The following is a 21220-nucleotide window of genomic DNA, read 5'->3' on the forward strand; positions in this document are numbered from 1 at the left end:
CTGGGCGATGCACAAAGGGGTCCACCTCTTGATATTCTCAACTCTGACCCAGAGCGCCCAGAGTATTGAAGCGATCAAGCGAGGGAAAGGAATTAGTGTAGGAACAGTGGGGAAGGGCATACCTGCAAACAGAGAACACAACGTTAATACAGTTCCTGATCAATGACTACCCTCCAAGAGTCTCACTAAGATGAGTATTACCTGAAAACAACATTTAAGTGGCCCTATGTTTCTCTCTATAACTAGTAAAGATACCGCTCTCAAACTGTTAACGTATATACCTACTCCTCCTTCCTTCTCACCCATTCCTCCTTTGATAAGAACCCAAACATACTGATATGTACCCTCCTTTTGCATTCCCAAACAGAAAGAAGAAAAAAGGAAAAAATGGGGTGCTTACGTAGATCTGACGTCCAAAGAATAGTCAATAAAGAACTTTAAATCCTTTTCTAAAGATGAAATGCCCTTTAGCACAAAAATCCTGCAGCAGTTAGCAAGAGAGATCACCCCCACAGCGCCAATGTCTAGTCTTGACTTAAGTTCCGTTCCCCAATAACCTGCTTGGTGATTAAGGGAAACACATAAATGATCAAAAATAACTGCAACAGAGTTAATGATATGTTTGAATCCAATAACAAACAACAGTCCTTGACTCGGTACCTGTATATCAACAACAACAAGAATTGCCGGTTCTCAGAAGCAAACCTGTCGACAGTGTTGCTCGAGCCCGAGCAACACAAGGATCAAAGCCGCCGCTGGATCCTTTCTCTGTGACGTACTATTTGATTAGGTCCACGGTAGTGAATTACTCTCATGACGAGAGCTGACCCCTGCAGAAAGTCAAAGAGGAAAAAGCTGTTGACTCCGGGACGGGCACCACCCTGAACAACGCGGCTTCCAGCCCAGCGTCTCACCAGCGATAGAACTTGCAGACCACCGTCTGCTGACAAAAACGCCTAGGAAGGCAAACAACACTCAAGGGGTGAATCCGGAATTACTGTGCAGTCGCAGAGTCTCACGTCTTCCGGAATTACTAGAATTGAGCACAATCCTCAGCATGTGTCACCGATTCAAATACTCAATGGCTCCTCCCACTTTGTAGGGTTCCTGGGAGTTGTAGTCTATCACTGCGCTCTCCCATTTGGGCATAATGTAGGTGCAATCTGTCAGCGCCTGACAACTTGGGTATATATTTTGTGCAAAACTGTGGACTCTATTTGGATAAAGGGGCAGGTGTGGTTTCATTGTGGCCCATTCACTGACACAGCTACTGACACACCCACACAGACACTTAGACACCCACGCACACAATCAGGTAGTCACACACCCACTGACAGACCCACTCAGATACTGACACACCCACTCACAGACCCGCTCACACACCCAATCACATACTTACTCAGACACTCTCACACACTCATACACCCACTTAGACACTCATGCACCCACCCAAAGATGCACTCAGACACTCTCACATCTACTCACAAACCCACTCAGGCACTGATGCACCCACTCACAGAACCACTCAGGCACTCTCACAGCCACTCACAGATCAATTCAGACACTCGTGCACCCACTCAGACACTCATGCACCCACTTAGAGAACCATTCATACTCTTTTACACCCACTCACAGACCTACTCAGAGACACATGCAATGGCTCACAGACCCACTCAGAGACTCACACACCCACTCTCAGACTCACTCAGAGACTCAGGCACCCACTCATAGACCCACTAAGACACTCATGCGCTTACTCACACACCCACTGAGACACTCATGCACTCACTTCCACATTCACACTCAAAGGTTACAGATTAAAAAACCTTAGAAATTTGGTAAAAAAACAAAGGTTACAGGGATGTTCTAATTAGGAACAGACATATAAAGATCATAGAAAATGCACTAAAACAAATGTCACAAGAACGTTTTAGTTAGCAAATAAAAAGGATTTTGAACTTAGAAGTTCACTTAAAAAAATCAAAGGTTACAGGGATGTTATAGTTAGGCTCTGATTTCACTCACACAAAACCATAGAAATTCAGAAGTTATGGTTACCTGAACTAACTATAACTTATGGCCCGCAATGAACTGCTTATGACCGCATAAAATACATCACTCATGACATGGTCAGTAATCTCACTGATGACATTTCAAATAACATTACTGATGACATCATCCACACAACCACTCATACACCCCAATAGAACCTCTCATAAACTCACTCCAACTCCCACACATCACTCACTTAGCCATTCAGAGACCCATACAAGTATTCACAAGACCACTCACTCATCCATAGAGCCATTCACATGCCCACTCACTCACTCATACTGCCACTCACACAACTCACTTACCCATACAGCTACTCTTACAACTAGTCACTCACCAATACAGTCACTCACACAACCACACATTCACCCATACAGCTACTAACGTACCCACTTATTCACCTACACAGCCACTCACGCAGCCACTCACTCACCCATACAGCCTCTCATCATAGCCACTCACTCACCCATACAAGTATTCACGCACTCACTCACACACCTACACAACCACTTACATACCCATTCTCACATCCATACAAGCACACACAAACTACTCACTCACCCATGCAGCCATTCACACAGACACTCACTCTCTAATACATCCACTCACACACCAACTCACTTAACAAAACAGCCACTCAAATAGCTACTCACTCACCCATACAACCACTTACACACAGTCATTCACTCATACAGTCATTCAGACACCCACTCACTCACCCATACAGTCACCCACTCACCCTCATATACAGCCACTCACATCACTCACTCACCCATACAGCCACAGACTCACTCACCAATACAGCCACTTACACAGCCTTTCAGTCACCAACACAGCTACTCACACACCCACTCACATACCCATACAGCCCCTCACACAGCCATTCACACACCCATGCAGCCACACCACCCACTTACACACGAATGCACACAGTCGCTCACATAATATATGTTAGAAGTAGTATCACTTCTTAGTAGCACACCTATTATACTAATTTAACTTTTGCAGTAGCTTAGTGTATATGCTTAACAGTCATAAGCTCGTAGAAAACACACTCACTGGATGGTGTCATCAGTGATGCCATCAGCGAGGTAATATGAGATGTCATCAGTGATGTCACTGACTATGTCATGAATAATGTAATATGTGAGCTCATAAGCAGTGCATTGTAGGGGTGTAAGGTATACTTAGATCAGGTAACTATAACTGCTGAATTTCACTGGTTTTGTATGAGTGATATCTGAGCCAAATATATATGTATATATATATATATATATATATATATATATATATATATATATATATATATATATATATATATATATATATTTATATATATAAAAATGATCTACTGGCACCCGCCAGTAGATAGTTATAGTTAGGATCACGTTTCCATAGGAAAAGCGCTTTTTGATTTGCTTATAACTTTGGCGTCATTTGAGGAATGTTTACGAAATTTTCCAATAAACTTCTCTTTTCAGATCAGCTTGTATGGTGAAAGTTTTGGGGTGATTCGTCAAGGGGGGGCTAAGAAAAAAGGGGGTCACGAAACTTGTTTTCTCCATGCAATTTCCATAGGAAACTTTAGAGAAGGCTACAGGTCAAACTGCTGAACGGAATTACGCCAAATTTGGCAGGGAGAAAAGTCTTGGTCCAGAAAGTACACTTTTAAATGGGGTAAGTCCATTAAGTAGTTTTAGAGAATTATCAAAATTTACAGATATCGATATTTGAGAATTCTGACATCTGATTGCCTGATGCGTTATGAGCGTGCGGCTCATTGGCTGCGAACTGTTGAAACTAGGAAGTGTTGGCAGTCATTTCGCAACTGAGTTGAAAGGCGTAGGGGGAAAAAGAGAATAATTGTATTAGAGGGCATAGTAGGAACACTGTGGTCTTAGTTTAAGCAGTCTGTACGGTGCAGAGGCAGGGAGTTTGAATGTTGCGTAGGCCGTAGAAATCATTTCCGCAGAACTACTGTGTGGGGTATTGCAGCAAGGTTGCGTAGGCTCTGGAAATCCCGTCGGGAAAACAATGCACCGTATTGCAGCAAGCAGTGAGGAAGGTGCACACACAGGTAGTGTGAATGTTGCGTAGGCTATGGAAATCACGTCCGCAAAACAACGGTGGGCAGTATTGCGGCAATGTTCAGTAGGCTGTGGAAATCATATCGGGAAAATAACAATGCGCCGTATTGCAGCCTTCCTTTAATATAATGCACAGTAATGTTTACTTATAATGCGGTGTTCATTTTTATCACGGACAGTGTCACTTTGTTAGAAAAAATGTAATATTATGTGGGCGGGTGTGTTCTGATCCTGTGCACGGAACAAAATTAACGTTTAATTGGCTGAGGTGTTCCAACAACGAGCTCAATGTTCATTGGCTGCCAACTATTAAAAGTGTTGCCAGCCATTCCCTCCCCCTGAGTGGAGTAGCAAGGACATCTGATTGGCTGATGTGTTCCAAGCAGGACCTTCCCAAGCTTAATGTTCATTGGCTGTAAACCATTGAAAGTAGAAGTGTTGGCAGCCATTCCCTTCCCCTCTGCGGAACACCATGGACATTTTATTGGCTAAAGTGTTCCAAGTACACGTTTGCTCCTTATTGGCTTGGAACGGTTCACTGTTGTCAGCCATTTTGTGACGTACTTCAAAGGAGTATGGGAAAAAAAGTAGGGGAGGGTAGGACCACTATTATCTCTGTACAGTGGTCACAAGGTGGTGGACAGGGACTGGGAATGTAAAATTTGATTTTTATGTATTTTAAGGGCCATTTATATAATTTGCGGAGGCCTTACAAATCACGGCGGGAAAATAACAGAGTGTTTTGCGGTCTTCTTTTTATTAAGTCCGTGGGTGGGATACTTCCCAGGGGCACTATTTACTTAAAATCTGGTGTTTACTTTTCTGACAGGGAGGTGTGGTTGCGCTTCAAAATTTTCAGTCTAGGTTTGAAACAGTTTTTTTTAAGCAATCACAAATATACTTTTTTAGGAAAGTGAAGTTGTATATTTCAGAGGGGTGACAAATAAAAACGCAATTCATAAAATATCCCTTAATCGTGGCCACACCCTCCCTTTTTTTGTCGCCTATAGTTTGTAAAAGTGTTGCCCCATATTCTTGTTAATATAAAAGGGCATCAGTTACTTTTACATAAAGTAGAGAAGAAGTGCTACAAGAAACACTCCCGCACTCCATCATCTCAGGTCACAACAACAATAACCAGTCAAAAACAGGTAAACACAAATGACGTCATATTACATAGAAATGTACGCTCCATCAAAACACTATGTATACAATTTTTTTTTAGCAAAGACTATTTTATGAAACATTAGCCGTGTTACAAACTGTGAGGTACTAAGTTATCAACGGAAATAACTGTAGTATATGTTGTAAATTTGTCGCACAGATAGATCTCCAACCCCTTTGAAGTACTCTAAACTCACAGAATTAAAATATACAGGGTGAGTTTATAGTATTCCACAGGCGAAGAAGAATAAGGATCACAACAAAAAAAAACATTTTTACAATTTCTATTCTGTAGCAATAAGGAAAAGTTCTGTCGTAGTGCTTAGAGGTCACTCACTGCTCCGCTGATAGATCACCTACTCCTTTAAGAACATATAGGATAGTGGTATAATATACACTCCTATTCCAATATATTCTAAAAGGAGAAGGAGAATAGGAACAACAACAGAGAAAAAGAGAAATATGAAAATATCATTCAGAAATGTAAGGTTTATCAAAGGCATTCATTAAGAAAGTATCTATGGAAACAATCTTTTTTAAAACTGCAATTTTGAAAAATATTTTCACTGTAAAAATATCTGAGCAAGTAAGTTACAAAGGTCAGTAAGCTGTATTTCAGATGGTTTACTCCTGGCAGCGACAAATCTCCAACTCCTGTTGTCTGAAAATATGACTGTACTAGAATATACACAGTGTCACTGATGCCTGACAAAAGGAAAAGGAAAATAAAGTCATGAACACAAAACAAGATCAATAACAAAATATTTTCCAGCGGTGAATATGTTCACAGCTTCTTTTCTTCGGGACTTCGAAATATTTCGTCTTCACGCCGACTGGTCATGAAGTCCTCTGAGATCATAATGACTGTGAATATTACAATATACATACTCGCACTATATGATCCCAGGGGGGGAACCAAAGTTAGGACCAGAAGCTGTTGACGTTACATATAAATCTTTAGACTTCGCGCCCACGGGTCACCAACACCTCTGGGGTCAAGTATAGTGTCAAAATTATAATGTACAAAGTCACACTAAATGAGCTCAAAGGAGCCAGAAAAAGAACGGTGTTTTCTCTATTTGTCTGTTTCTGAATACAAGCTGCTGACGTTACATATAAATGGCAAAAACAACCACTTTTTTCTAAATACAAATCTTTAAATATTCACAAATAGCTACGTATTATAAGTATCTACTATGCAATAATCAAACAACTTACAACTTCGTAATATCTTTTGTTGTCGCAAAAGAAGAGTCCGACGCTAGAAAACGGAACCTTCGTCACAGAATGGACACGCGTAAATAACTCGCAAAAACAAAACTAATCGATCAATGGGTGTGGTTTATATACTTTTTGGTTATTGAGTAGTCTATGGAAGGAAGATGCATCTCCACCCATTTAGATGTCACGTTTTACTGTTGACACGTGCTCACGTTTTCACTGTTTAACCTTGTGCACGTGTTGGGAAAAGTCACAAATTGTGAAGAAGTAAAGGTTTCGATTTCGATCTTCACACTTATGTGTACATACGTTGGAGAGCTTAAAAACTGTTACCCGGCAAACCGTTTCATTTCCTTTCTCGTGACTAAAAACATCTACTAATTACTGTAATTCTAAATAGAAGACATGAAAAAAATAATGTTCACAATAGAATAAAAATAAAACACTTGCTAATATTTGTCATCTTTATGGTTTTAAATTAAAAAACTGCCAGCATTTGTAAAGCGTACAGCTACCTCCAGAGAGGTGTACCGGCACTCGGGGGCGTCTGGAAGATTAAGTAAGGTCTTGCCCACAGTGACATAGTGGTGGGCTAACGTACCACCGGAGCTGGGAATCGAACTGTGAACGCTGTTGTTTGAAGTCAAGTATCATAGCTGCTGCATCACACTTTTTCTACACTTAGTTGTTAATTAGTGCTAATTAAGTTTTAAACATTGTTAAATTATAACTTATAACAGACTACTGTTACAGTTAGTTTTTCACTACAAAAAGTATGCACGTCTTTTTAAAATTTACTAAAAAACAATATAGGTTTCAGTGACATTGTAGTTAGAAATTAGCATTTATAAAACCTTTGAAATTCACTTAAAAAACCTTAGGTTTTAAAAACATTATAGCTAGAAATTAGTATTTAAAAAACCTTTGAAATTCACTGAAAAAACCATGGGTTTTACAGACGTTATAGTTCGAAATTAGCATTTAAAAAACCTTAGAAATTCACTGAAAAAAACATAGGTTTCAGGGACGTTATAGTTAGCTGGACATTTCCCTCATACAAAACCAGAGAAATTCCACCGTTATAGTTAGTTCAGCTAACTATAACTCGCGCCCCCGCAAAGCACTGCTCATGACATCACATATTACATCATTCATGGTCAGTGACATCACTGATGACATCACTGATGACATCTCAAATAACAGCACTGATGACATCACTGATGACATCATCCAGTGACTGTGTGTTTCTTTAAAGTTAAAATATGTTTTATATATATGCCAAGGTGTATTGAAGAATGAGTGGGTGTATAAGTGTCTGGATGGAGGATTTAGCAGGTGTGTGACTGATTGTATAAGTGAGTGATTAAACGTGTTTTAATGAATACATGGGTTAGTGACTAAACTGTGAGAATGTCTGTATCAGTCTGTCTGTTGTTGTGTAAGCTGCAACATGGGTCTATATGGGTTATTGATTGTTTGCCTGAGTATTTGTATGGGAGACTGAGTGTGTGTGTGGGTGGGATGGAGGTGTGTGACTCTGTGCATAGATTTGTGAGTGGTTGATTCACTGGGTGTATGGGTTCATGAGGGCATGTGGAAACAGCTGTATGGGTGTGTTGATGAGTGAATGGATGTCTCAGTGGTACATGTGTGAGTAACTACATGTGTAAAAGGCAGTATATGTAAGTGATGGTGTATAAAAATAACTATATGTGAGTGATTCTGAGAATGGCTGTATGGATGAGTGTGTACTTGTATCAGTGATTATATAAGAGAGTAAGTATGTGTTAGTATCTGTATGAATAAGTGAGGTGGTGTGTGTATAACTGTATAGGTGAGTAAATGGGAGTGTGATTGATTCTTTGCATGACTGACTAGGTGTGTGAGTAACTCCATAGATGAGTGGGGGTGTGTGAGTGTCTTTATAGGTGTATGAGTGCATATGATAGTGTTGTATTGATGAGTGACTGTATGTATAAGTGATTGTATGGGTGAATGAGTGGATGTGTGTGTAGACCTTGGAATCAGTGAGTGCGTATGTAGTAACTGGTATTGGTGTGTTGATGGTTTCGAGAATGGTAGTCTGTATTTTACAGTGGGTGTATCAAAGGTTATATTTTTGAGGAGGTGCATCATAGTTTCATGTGAATGATGTCATCAGTGATGTCATTTGAGATGTCATCAGTGATGTCACTGACCATGCTATGAATGATGTAATATGTGACATCACGAGCAGTGCATTGCGGGGGCGTGAGTTATAGTTAGCTGAACTAACTATAACGGTGGGATTTCTCTGGTTTTGTATGAGTGACATGTCCAGCTAACTATAACGTCTCTGAAACCGATGTTTTTTTCAGTGAAAAAAATATATATAAATATATATATTTTCTCCATGTTGGTTCCTCTAAGTGGATGGCGCTCTTCATTAGCGGGCGGTGCGTTACTCCTCCGGCCGAACCGTGGGAGTTTCAAATTTCCAATCTGTGCAGCAGGACAAAAACGAGCGCACTCCTAGGAAGTTGGCTTTGCAGAGTTTATTAGCAGCACAAATGTTTGGTTTGTGCTGCTATTAAACTCGTTATTTGTGCTGCTGCACGTAAAAAAAAAAAAATATATATATATATATATATATATATATATTTTTGTGCGGTATTTCCAAGGGTTTGGTGTTACCTCTGACCGCCTCAAGAACCGACCCAGCAAGTAGTTTTTGCCAGGAGCAACCCGGATCTGACGGGGGAACGCAGACACTGCACTGCTGTTTCGTGACCCGGCTGGTGGCAGAAACGGGGGCAGAGCGTTGGGGACCTGAGGAAGACCGATGTACCATCATTTCGGATCAAATTTGGGGAAACAGCACCCACCTCTATGAGGCATGAACAGTACCAACACGAAGTAATCTGGGCCCCATTGAAGTCAGTTACCAACCCATGGACTTCTGGGAGTTGCAGTCCCTCACATCGGACTACAAAGGAGAGACTATGTTTTCTCAATTGGGGCCAGCTGTACTCCAACTAATGGGAGGAGCCAAGGAGGTATAAAGAAAGGTGAAGCCCAATTCCGATTTTAAAGGCATCTGAAGAAGACGGAACGTCGAAATGCATCATGCCGTTTTTACTCATAGTAAACGATCTCCCTCTGAATCCCCGTTGTGTCCTTTTGGTTTCGTGAAAAGAAGTTTCCTTTTGGTTATATATATATATATATATATATATATATATATATATATATATATATATATCATCACAGGCTTCCAAAGGAATTATTCTACTCGCACACACGGGTTGAAATTGTCTTTCATTTATTGAGACCATAACGTTTTAACAGCTCAACAGCCCCAACGTTTCGGTCTAACCTCAGACCTTGATCACGGGTACATATATATCGAGGCTTCGAGCAAACCGGCGACCCGAAAGCGACCAAAAAAAGAACCGGCAACGGAAACGCGGAGCCCACTGCTGATGCGAGATTCTATCCGGGAAAGAGGTGACGAGCGTGGAGTCGAGCTTTTCGAATTGAGTATACTCGGAGGAGTGGTGCTCAACGAGGAGGCGGCAGCATACTGATCGCCTCACATACCCGGTGAAAAATCAAAAGCAAACAAAGCAGCAGGAGGGGAGGTGTGCATCCGAGGAGCCTGCCACGAAGATCATTGTACTATCTGGTAAGGCGTTCTAACGGAACTTATTTGGACATTATTGTTTTCCTTGAAAATGTTCGCCGCAGCGTTACGAAATCGAGAAACAGCTGCTGAGGAGATGTTTTCTGACTCTCCAACAACAACGCAGCTTATTGACAAAGGTGCCAATAAGGAATTAAGTGGAGGGGAACAAGGTCTAAAGGAGAAATATCGCATTTTAGAGAAATTAATGCGTCAAGAACAGGCTAAGTGGTGGGAGTCGAAATCTTTACAGCGGTATCTAGATGTGGAGAGGATACCTAGGGGGCTGAGAATAATGATTGCCCCAAGTTACGACACCCCAAACCCCCAAATGATGGCTGAGTGGGCAGATACCAATCTTGACTCATCACGTAAATTGGTCCAGATATTAGTGAAATATGCGGATATCGATCGTGGTGAACTGCAAACAAAAATAGATGCCCTTGACGCCGAAATAAGAGTAATGGGTGATTCCCAACAGAAGATTAAGTTACATGAGGATATGGTGACAAGACTCAGCAAAGAGGAAGAAAAAATTAAGCAAAGAAAGACTTTTAAATTTCGAAGGGATAAGGATGATTATGCAAGCGGCCAAATTTTTACATTTGCACGTAAATTTGATGCCTACAGGTCAGCAACAGTAAATAAACAAGGGCAAAGTTTAACCAGTAATCTAATGGCAGATAAAACCCCCTCAATGTCAGACTTGAGTTCCGCAGTAGAGAGTGAATCAGATACAGAGGGCAGAGCGGACTGTGCAATCAAACCTACATTAGGGGAAGAATTGGATTATCTAAGGAGAAGTAGAAGAGAAACGTTGCGCCCCCGAAATCGACCGGCAAAAAACGAAGAACAGAGAGCAGAAAACAACGGAGGAAAGCAGCCCGAGAACGCCGCCAACAGGCGCCAAACTCGAGGACGAGGTCGGGGTGGATGGAGGAAGAAATAGAAATAAAAAGTACAATGCAGACTCCATCCGAGGCACCTCAAGCTATGACTATAATCAATTTGGCACAGGTGGATTTGACACGTGCAGAAAAACAACTGCTCTCTTTAGGTCTCTCATACTGTCCCGAGTCCAACTTTGACTACCCTCAGACTCGGGCTGACATCTATAAATTCATCCGCAAATTAAAATTAAAGAAGTTCCATGCATTACGCCCTCAAACATCCGGAACAGGAATTGGGGTTTTCCCCAGTAATGACAACAACAACATTTCCGATTTAATGGTTGCTGACCTGGATACGCTAAGAACTATACAAGAATTGGCACAGGAGGCTGACAGAAACATGGACAGATCTGATGAGAGTCCTGTTGAAATGCACAATGAAACCAGGCAATCACCAGGAATGGACATTAGTTCTAAACAAGACACACCATTTAAAAGTCAATCGAAATTTACTCCTATTATGCCAAGAGACTCTGTGGATGTTTTTAACGAACAAGTTGTGGCACAGGTGAAAAAACTGTATTTGAATATTAATAAGACCAAAAGGAAAATAACAAATCATGAAAGAAAGTATAATCAACTTATTGAGAAATTGAAAAAGGAGAACAATGTGGTGATTAGAAATTCGGACAAAGGAGGGAATATTGTGTTATGGCCATTAAAGCAATATTTGGAGGAAGCGTATTCCCAGTTAAATGACACTGATTGTTACCGCAGGAGCTCTCCATCCAAATACACAACCGTGCAGAATCTTTTCTTTTCCAAATTATTGGCATGGAAGAGCATGGGCCTATTGAACATGGAGGAGTATAAATATTTGAAGAAAGAACATCCCATAACGCCATCATTGTATTTGATTCCAAAAATACATAAGAACATCAATAAACCACCAGGCAGGCCCATAATATCGGCCTGCAATGGATTATTGGAAAATGTGCCACGGTATATTGATTACTTTTTACAAGATCACGTCAAAAGTCTAAAGTCATTTGTACAGGATACCAGTGATTTCATCAGAAAAGTTGCTGATATAAAATGGCAAAAGGGATGGTACTTAATAGCTCTTGACGTTTCCTCCCTATACACGTGCATAAAAAACTTAGATGGTCTTAAAGCTGTGGAATATTTTTTTAGCCAATAGACCACTCAAATATGCACGACACAATACAATGTTGATGGACATGCTGGTATTTTGTTTAGAAAATAACCTATTCATGTTTAAAAATCAAATGTTTCAACAAATACAGGGTGTTGCCATGGGGGCCAGCTTTTCCCCCAGCTACGCCTGTTTGTTTATGGGGTGGTGGGAAGAGCTGGTCCTCATGAGGAAGCATGAACACATGTTTAGGAACAATGTTGTTTGCTGGCTTAGATTCATTGATGATTTGTTTGTCATATGGAGTGGATCAGAGAATGAGGCACATGAATTTGTGGCATCTTTAAACAACAATGATGTCAATTTGCATTTTACCTCCAATGTCAGTAATACAAATATAACCTTCTTAGATGTACAAATTAACATAGTAAATGACAATATGACTACATCTCTGTACCAAAAAGATACGGCAGGAAATACTATGTTGCATGCGTCTAGTGCGCACCCTCCGCACTTAATACAGAGTATTCCATATGGAGAGATGTTGCGCATTCGTAGGGTTTGCAGTGAGGACTTTGATTTAAAAGAGAAACAACTGGAAAGTAAAAAGCGATTCCTAGAAAGAGGATACAATAGTGCATCTATTGATGCTGCTATAGTTAAATCGAGGAAACGCACCAGGCAAGATCTATTACAGGTTAACAGCAAACCCCAGAAAGCCCGTACTGATAAAGGTGAAGCGGGTAAGGAACCAACCAGATTGATACTAACTTACTCTAGACAGGAACAACAGTTGCGAGCCATTATTAGACGAAATTGGCCTATAGTCCAGGATGACCCAGTAATTGGAGCATTGCTCCCTAAACATCCGGCTATAACTTATAGGAAATCATCCTCAATGGCAAATGCACTAGTTCGAAAAAACCCTGAAGAGCAACAGCAAATAGGATGGTTGGTGGCCAGAAATGGTTTCTTTAAATGTTCCAGCTGTAAAGCATGTCAGTATGGCATAAACAAAAGTTCATATCACACTGCTTTTTGTGATAAAGCTTTCGATATAAAACAACACCTGACATGTCGGACAGAATATGCTATTTATGTTCTACAGTGTAGTTGCAATCTATCATACATAGGCAGCACTAAGCTATCTGTCCATAAACGCATTTTACAACATACAAGGGCCATCGTCAACAATGACCCTAGTTACCCTGTGGCTAGGCACTTTAAATTGCATCATGACAGTAATTTACAATTCCTGAAATATTTTGTCATCAATGCCATCCCAGCCCTAAGAAGGGGAGGGGATCGTGAACAAAAATTAAGGCGCCTTGAAACAAAATATATTTTAGAGATGGATACTAAACATCCAGGTGGTCTCAATACTAGTGAAGATTTGCATACTTACCTTGACTAAGAACAAGTATAATAGTATATAAGCTGTAACAAATAGTCCTACTGTAACCCAATGCATTACTTTCAATCAAACAGATATGCTGAGCACTACGATCTTTTATCCTCCTTTTATCTTCTTTTTATTCTGTTTATATGCTTTAATGTTTAAATGGTTTTATAGGGTAGATTTTAGTAATTGGATTGTATTTATTAACATTTTATGTATTTAATATTTATATACATATTTATATTGATTTTAAGTACAATAGTGGGAATCAATTCCTCTGAAATATAACCTATTCAACATATAAATAATATTATTGCTATATTCTCCTGGACCCTAGTCTCAACACTTATACAATAAAAACCCTTCATTGCCTCTAAATTCAATTTGGAAATGAAATTAGTCAGAAATAAACGAGGCAAAGGGAACATGATATCATTTTATTAATTATAGCACGAGCACTTTATACACGAAAAAGAAGGGTAAAAAAAAAGCTTTTTGGATTTTGAGGGATTTTTCAAAATTCAATATTTTTCTCACAGTTTAGGCACTTGAAAATTGGGTCCAATCAATACAATAGACATTAGATAATGCCGGTCTCTTTTTGCATTGAAGCAAATTATTTCTGAAGATTATCAATATAATTGTGATATGCCCGGTACTAATTTATTAAGACATAATTTAAGAACAAAGCGAGTTATGATTTATTCAAATTACTAGGTTCTGATTATGTTATTGTATATATATGCATTTTACAATAAGGTGCTGCTGACTGAGTTTTATTTGTATTTATATGTTTATACTCTAAAATTGTTAGCTTGATCATTTTTTATGTATTTATGCAATCAATGTTCAATATTTGAAACATCTTGCAAACTATTCATTGTTTGATGTTTTCTATGTCTATGGATTATATGATTGGATGCCGTCACTTTAAATAGACTAAGCACACGAAGTAACGCTGTCATGTGATCAAGGCAGGGAGCTGTCGAAACGCGTCATGGCGATATTTCTAAAGGAATAAAATAGAAAACGAGCACTTATCTTGGGTCCACTCTCGTTTGTTTGTCTGAGTGATAAAACTTTGTGGAACGAGACTTCTTCATATATATATATATATATATATATATATATATATATATATATATATATATATATATATATATATATATATATATATATATATATATATCTCCTTAGGTCACTTCCAAAGAACAAGAGAACAGTAAATGGAAATTAAAGTTCAGTATCTATAACAGGGGCTTAGTTATCAATTGTGCAGCAGGTGCAGTGACACTGTGACACAGGAACCTGAAGAGTCCAGTGAACTTTCATTATTACTCTATTTTGCTACCTAAATAGAAGTCATGATTCATCTTCCTTTCTTGCACAAAGGCCCAATGATACTCTTGCTACTCCATTGAACATAACACTGTTCACTGGTTCTAACGGTGCTAGCCAGTGAATAATATGAAAATAGATCTCAAAATCCATTAACAACATCAAACAAACAAACATTTTAGAATGCCTATTGTAGCTTATTGAGATCCAGGAATATGTAAGACAATCATTTTTTTCTCTAAACTGCAAAATGTAGCTATTATTTTTTAAATAAATCAGAAATCAATAGATATTGGACTTTTATTATATATATATATGCCTGAACTATTTTTATTCATGTTCCTCTAGTGCTACTACTCTACAATGATTTTATTGTATTTAGCAGCTTGCTTTTATTAATGATTGTTTTGTCTTTAGCGGGAAAGTATACAGCTACAACCCACCATCTCTCTGCCTTGGTTACTTCTGTTGGCCGGTCCTATGAATGTAAAGCTCAGCAAACTCTCTCACTGATCTCCACTGACCACCAGAAGGCCGTGACACTGCTGTTATCAGAGGTTCGCATCCAGCCCTTTGACATTAAGAATGATTTTGTCTTCAGTGAAGGTAAGAACATTAAGCTACTTTTGTTATATCAGATTGACTATGCTTATGCACGTGTGTGAATATATATTCCCTGAAAAATCAAGGTTAATGTACAATTACGGATAGCTATGGTTGGAACAACTTTATGTCTCTGAATAAAAACAGATAAATTCACTTAAAAATGCACAGTTAAATTACAGTTATAGTTTCAAATTGAAGCTGAAATTCCACTGAAATTCATAAATTATGGTTAGCTCCAAACTCCATAACTCACACCACAGTCCTGTAATCCATAATTTGCACATCAAATGAAATGCTGATAACGTCACCCTTCATGTGACAGATGCAATTACACATATTGTAAATAATCCTTCAGATAAGTTTACATACCCATTACCCTTAACACAACGAAAGAGATGGCTATGAATATAATAATATTTAGCGTTTTAAGCATGTGTTGTTTTGTCATTACATTATGCATTTAGTGGTTGTTACTTATTGGTATAAATATGGTTAGGTCATAAACATTGCATTTGGTGGGCAAGTTTTGATTACGGCTCATGCCAGTGAAAGTGATGTGGCATTTACTGCTATTACGGTTGAGCATGAGGAGGGCAGGTGGATGCTGGGTGCAGCTGCCCACACACACTGCACAAAGCTCTAGGTCCAGTATTGCTAGCCCCAGGCCCAGTAAGTAATACCTTGTGTGACATTTTTGAGATCTCTTAGCACAGGCAACCTATTTCTTAATTCAAAACAAGATGGATCCGCATGGCAGTTGCTTAGCCATTTCTCCTCAATGGTGATTCTTAGAGTCTAGATTTTTGAGTGACAGCTGGTTGCAGCCAGAGTCAAGGATGCATCAATTTTTCCAAATCGACTTTAGTGGACCACTCAGTAAATAACTTGAAATAAAAGTCTTCTGGAATCCTGCACTCCCCTCATTCATTTCATAGGCCCCCACCAGGTGTTAAATGAAACCTCCTACTTTGGCTGTGGGCAAAGGGATGGTGATAGCAGCAGTGGGATACAATAATCTTTCTGCAAATCTGACAAAGATATCCTCAGAGCTGAAATGGAGACCTAATAATGTCCTCTCTGATTACAACATACTACAGAAAACACACACTATTGTCAAGGCCTTCATGCCCTGAGGCTCACAAAGCAGGCAGCCCCATAGCTCCAACAATAAGAAGTCTCCACCATTTCTGGCAGGCACACCATCAATGGAAGTATTATCCAGTCCTGCATGTACACTTGGCAAGTAGGTAGGCCGGGAGAAATCACATCATTTTGTTCTCGCAAAGTTTCCCTAAATTCCATGAAAATTTCACAAATTAGCTAGATCTGATTTTCCAGTATCTTGTGTCACTTTTTTGTTTTATACCCATGCATACCTTGTGTTGAAAAGTCATGCAAATTACTGGATGGAGACTGGTTTGAGTAGAAAATGTCTCTCAGTGAGACGTTCACTGTGTGAGCCAATCGCAAGTCACAACTCTTTTCAATTGGCGATGTGAGCTAAAAATATTTGCAAAGTGATGCAATGCATGATTTTGACATTTTTTATGAATATCATGTAATATGAATTTCAATACTTTTGTGAGTTTTGCTGCCATAATTAAAATTTCACCAGGGTCTAGTATCTCTTCTGCTGTCAAAACGGGTAGATGTGCTACAAAAGTTTCAAGGAAATAAGACAGTTTAATATAGAAAAATATAAGCTGTTATTGGTAGAATTAGAATGCCTATTAACTAACCCATTGTAAACTTCCCTGTTTGAGACACATACCCATCTATAACATCAGAATGGGCTTTGGGAGTCCTCACATGATTCAGTGTTTTGCATGTTGTCACATGCAATACACCAGCTTAAGGCAAGTGAGGTACAAAGAAACTTTATGGTAAAAGTGCTCTATGCTCCCACAGCCCTTCCTGTTGCCTTATGCAAAGAAGTTAATACCTGAGTACCAAAGAATCATCTCAAAGCTCTTTTTTGTCTAATTCCTCAGGGTGAAAACGTACAACTCAAAGTGTTTCCTATTTCATGTTGCTCTAGTAGACAATTACACCCATATGAGGTAACAAGTCCATACTCTTGTAAATTCTAAAGAAAAGAGGAGATAACTGTACTGCTTTATTTCTGGACAGGCAACCCGTCCACTTGTTCTAATCCTCCAACTCGTGGGAATAGTTCATATGAATCCCAATGCAGAGTTACGCGTTCACCAATAGTTACTTCTGGGTCCTAAAGATTGCCGAATAGGAGGCTGTCAACTCTTAATTACACAGTTACAGGTTTAAGTATAGGGAAAGAGTATTTTAAAATGGCATGAAAGCATCCATGTTACGTCTAATCAATCAGCACTCTGCAGGGGCACATGCTACAGAATTGTGAAATGTTCAAGTAACTGTGGTGCATCTTTCAAAGTAACATAGCAGTTTGACAGATGCTGTGGTGATAGCATCTCTCCTTTTTTGGTTTAGCTTACAGATTTTGCTCTTTGGGTCCTCATGTTATCAATACTTTCAAGATGTACAATAAAATTACATATAGAGGGAGTTGGATTTGGATCGCCCATGCATATATTTTTCATTCTTTGCCATTGTTTAGGTGGCCGTTCCATTGAGCCTGTAGTATTTCAAAGATGGTAACATTGTTCCATTAGGTTTTGGTGATGGGATATCATTTCGTCCTTTTGATTAACTACAGATGTGCCCTGAGAACCAGGGCGTTATTTGATGCTTGTATTTTGCTGACATGCTTACATTTTAATTTCTGATTTATGTATTTTTTTGTTTGCCATGTGGACACCATGCCATTCACTATTTGCACTTGCACATTTATTTGCCTAACTTTGCTGTCATAATTATACTTTTTATAATTTATGGCATCTTTTGTTTACAGAGTAAAAACATTCACATGCGTTTTCTTAAATTTACAACAAAAGTACTAGCCCCATGTCAGGCGTATCTACTGTACAGCATTTTTTTGTTTATTCCTATTACTTTCACCACCTAGAAAGAATACTTCATCTTCTAGCTTCTTTTAATAATGGACTTTTTTGAGAGTACCTCTCAATTTTGCTCATGCAGGCTTTTCAGCAAAGAGGGCCTAAATACAGTGAGCTTCAGAGGAGTAAACATCTTTCACTGCAAGCTATTGGCTGCTTGGTCTATCATCCCACCTCCTACGTGGTGTGTCCTTTGCAATGGATGTGATCCATTGTTTACATTAAGTGGAAGGGACTATTTGATGAATGCAGAAGCCATCTTGAAAACAAGGTTTCCTCCTCTAAACGCAACACGTTCTGCATTATACGAAACTGCTTACTTTAAGTATGATATGAAAAGTAAGTATGTAAAAGCTCTATATTATGTGTTTTGCTATTTTTAAAGAAAATATTTTTTATTATGGGATAGAAAAAAGCTACATAAAAAAAAAGTTTCTTAAAAAAAATAGCATTTGACAAATATAATCCAGCATTTATAAACTTTTTCTTGATTAGCTGTTTCATTACTTTACTCAGGCTCCCACTTCATTCCTGAGGACAGATTGGACGGTTTCTTTTCATTGTGAGTGTGCCCCACAAAAAGATTGCTTATGCAATCGTGGTCCTTCTTATATGTTGCTGATTGTATGTGCCATTGTGGGTCTTCTTTGATGTTGCTGGTTGAATTTGCCACTGTACTTGTTCTTCTGTATTGGTGGATGTATCTGCTCTTGCAGTACTTATTCAATGTTGCTAAATGTATGTGCCACTGTAGTTCTTCCTCTGTATTGCTGTTTTTATGCTATTGTGACTATTTTTGTATGTCACTGGTTAGAGGTGCCATTGTGGTCTTTTGTACGTTTGTTTGCTTGTATGTGCCACTGTAGTCTATGTTCAATGTCATTGGTATGTGTGTCATTGTGGTTCGTCTTAAATACGGTACCTTTATAAAAACTATGGATACACTCTTGCTAATAAGAAATACATTAGCAAGAGAAGGTACAGCGGCTGGCAAACGGGTCTGATCCTAGGTGAATTTGCAGACACATCCATCTTGACGATTGTGTGACTACAGGGGAGTGTCTCCCTGATCGGCCGGTAGACTTTCAGAAACACCCTAAAGTTAGTATTTCTTCTTCAAGAGGAGACTACACATAGGTGAGAGCATTATGCCTCCAATTTGCTGCCTGCCATGATTGAGTACCTAGGCAGGGATGCAAAAAGCCATGACGATGGCCTCAGACCCGTATGAGCTTTTGAAGAAAGGCCAAATCATGTTGGTACTATTGTAAGGGTGAATTATTCATTTTAACCCACCAGACACTCTTGATGTTTTGTTTTTAGCCATATCTAGGGTATTCGATAATTAAAAGAGAAGGGAAATTCCTCGATTATACACTAAGATATTTGTATTCATCAGGATTGCTGCTATCATCCAGTTGTTATTTATATAAGAACTCCAGTACTGGTTGAGTTCACCACAGTGGTATTCACTTCTGTGGTGTGGATATTCACCTATGATGAAGCACGTCACGACAAGTTGTGGGTGAGCCATCTACTCCAAAATTTCTTTTGATTTTACTTATGGTAACCACCACATTATAAAAATAAATCTTACCTGGTCCTCTTTGTGTGTTTACAATTTATTACAGGGAGGATACAACCAGGTTCTTTTGTCCTCTCTCTACCCTTGTGTATGACGCCTTATGCTGGACTGCAAGATTTCCCTATCAGTCCTGAACAGACAAAATGTTTGTTGGAAGGACTGCCTTAAATAGGATGGTCCTTCTAATATACGTTGAACCATTGGCCCTGTGGCAGACAGGCTGTAGGTCAACTGTTTCTGTGATGATGCCAGAGGAGCTCTGCTACCAGAACCCTGACCACCGACCTCTAAATGAGGCATATAAACCAAGAGTTTGTCTTGACTGGAGTTCCACCAATTTATGACGAGGCACCCACTGCCAAAATCTACATGACGCCATAAATCTGTGAGATTCATTTGTTAACACACTCTATTATTTATTGACACAGTGTATTCGCCACCTGCTATAATTTCAACCACGTTTGTAATAGCAAAATACATAAACACTCAAACAAGAATAATATTAAACTGAGCAAGAGTTAAGATAAACACACAGTTTTAAAATCCATAAGACTGATATTAGACTCCAAGATGGTTTGAACCATATCTTCGTTCTTATACAGCACTTTGTAGCTTGCTGCATTCAAACACATTTCCATTTATGAGATAATCATTTTAAAGTCTTCAAAACCAGGCATGTTTCAGTACATGTATTAGTTTCTTACTCAGCAATTGTTTTTTTCTATCTAGATATAAGTTAGACAACAGCTACATATGAGGTCTAATTGTGACGTGTTTTAGGAAAAGGTTTTTCACAATTCTTTGAGCAGGCTGAGCTTACCATGGACAGAGTCAAAGTATAAGCAATTTTATATTTATAGAGTATCTAAGTGGCATTCACATGTCTGTCTCTCCCACCTTCTATGCTCATTCAGGCCTCCTTAAACTGACCACTATAGAATGGGCTGTACCCTAATTCATTTTGTCCCTGTTCATGTTTTCATTTAAAGCATTTCAGAAGTAATACCTTGTCAGTTTCTACCTAAAAATGTGATGAGCAACTGAAGGCATTTGTGAACCACATAGGAT

General features: G+C 39.1%; 1 protein-coding gene across 2 annotated transcripts in view; it reads left to right on the forward strand.

Moving 5' to 3' along the window:
• Window positions 1-21220, forward strand: part of LAMP5 (lysosome associated membrane protein 5) — a 133553-nt gene that overhangs the window by 89621 nt on the left and 22712 nt on the right. Inside the window, exons 5-6 of one of the 2 annotated variants that reach the window (XM_085612658.1) lie at window positions 15386-15574; window positions 19084-19129. In XM_085612658.1, coding sequence (XP_085468784.1) covers window positions 15386-15574; window positions 19084-19129 — 235 coding nt within the window. The remainder of the gene's footprint in view (window positions 1-15385; window positions 15575-19083; window positions 19130-21220) is intronic. The other variant, XM_085612655.1, reaches the window with a different exon arrangement.

The sequence above is a fragment of the Triturus cristatus genome, chromosome 6, assembly GCF_964204655.1.
Source record: "Triturus cristatus chromosome 6, aTriCri1.1, whole genome shotgun sequence".
NCBI lineage: Eukaryota > Metazoa > Chordata > Amphibia > Caudata > Salamandridae > Triturus > Triturus cristatus.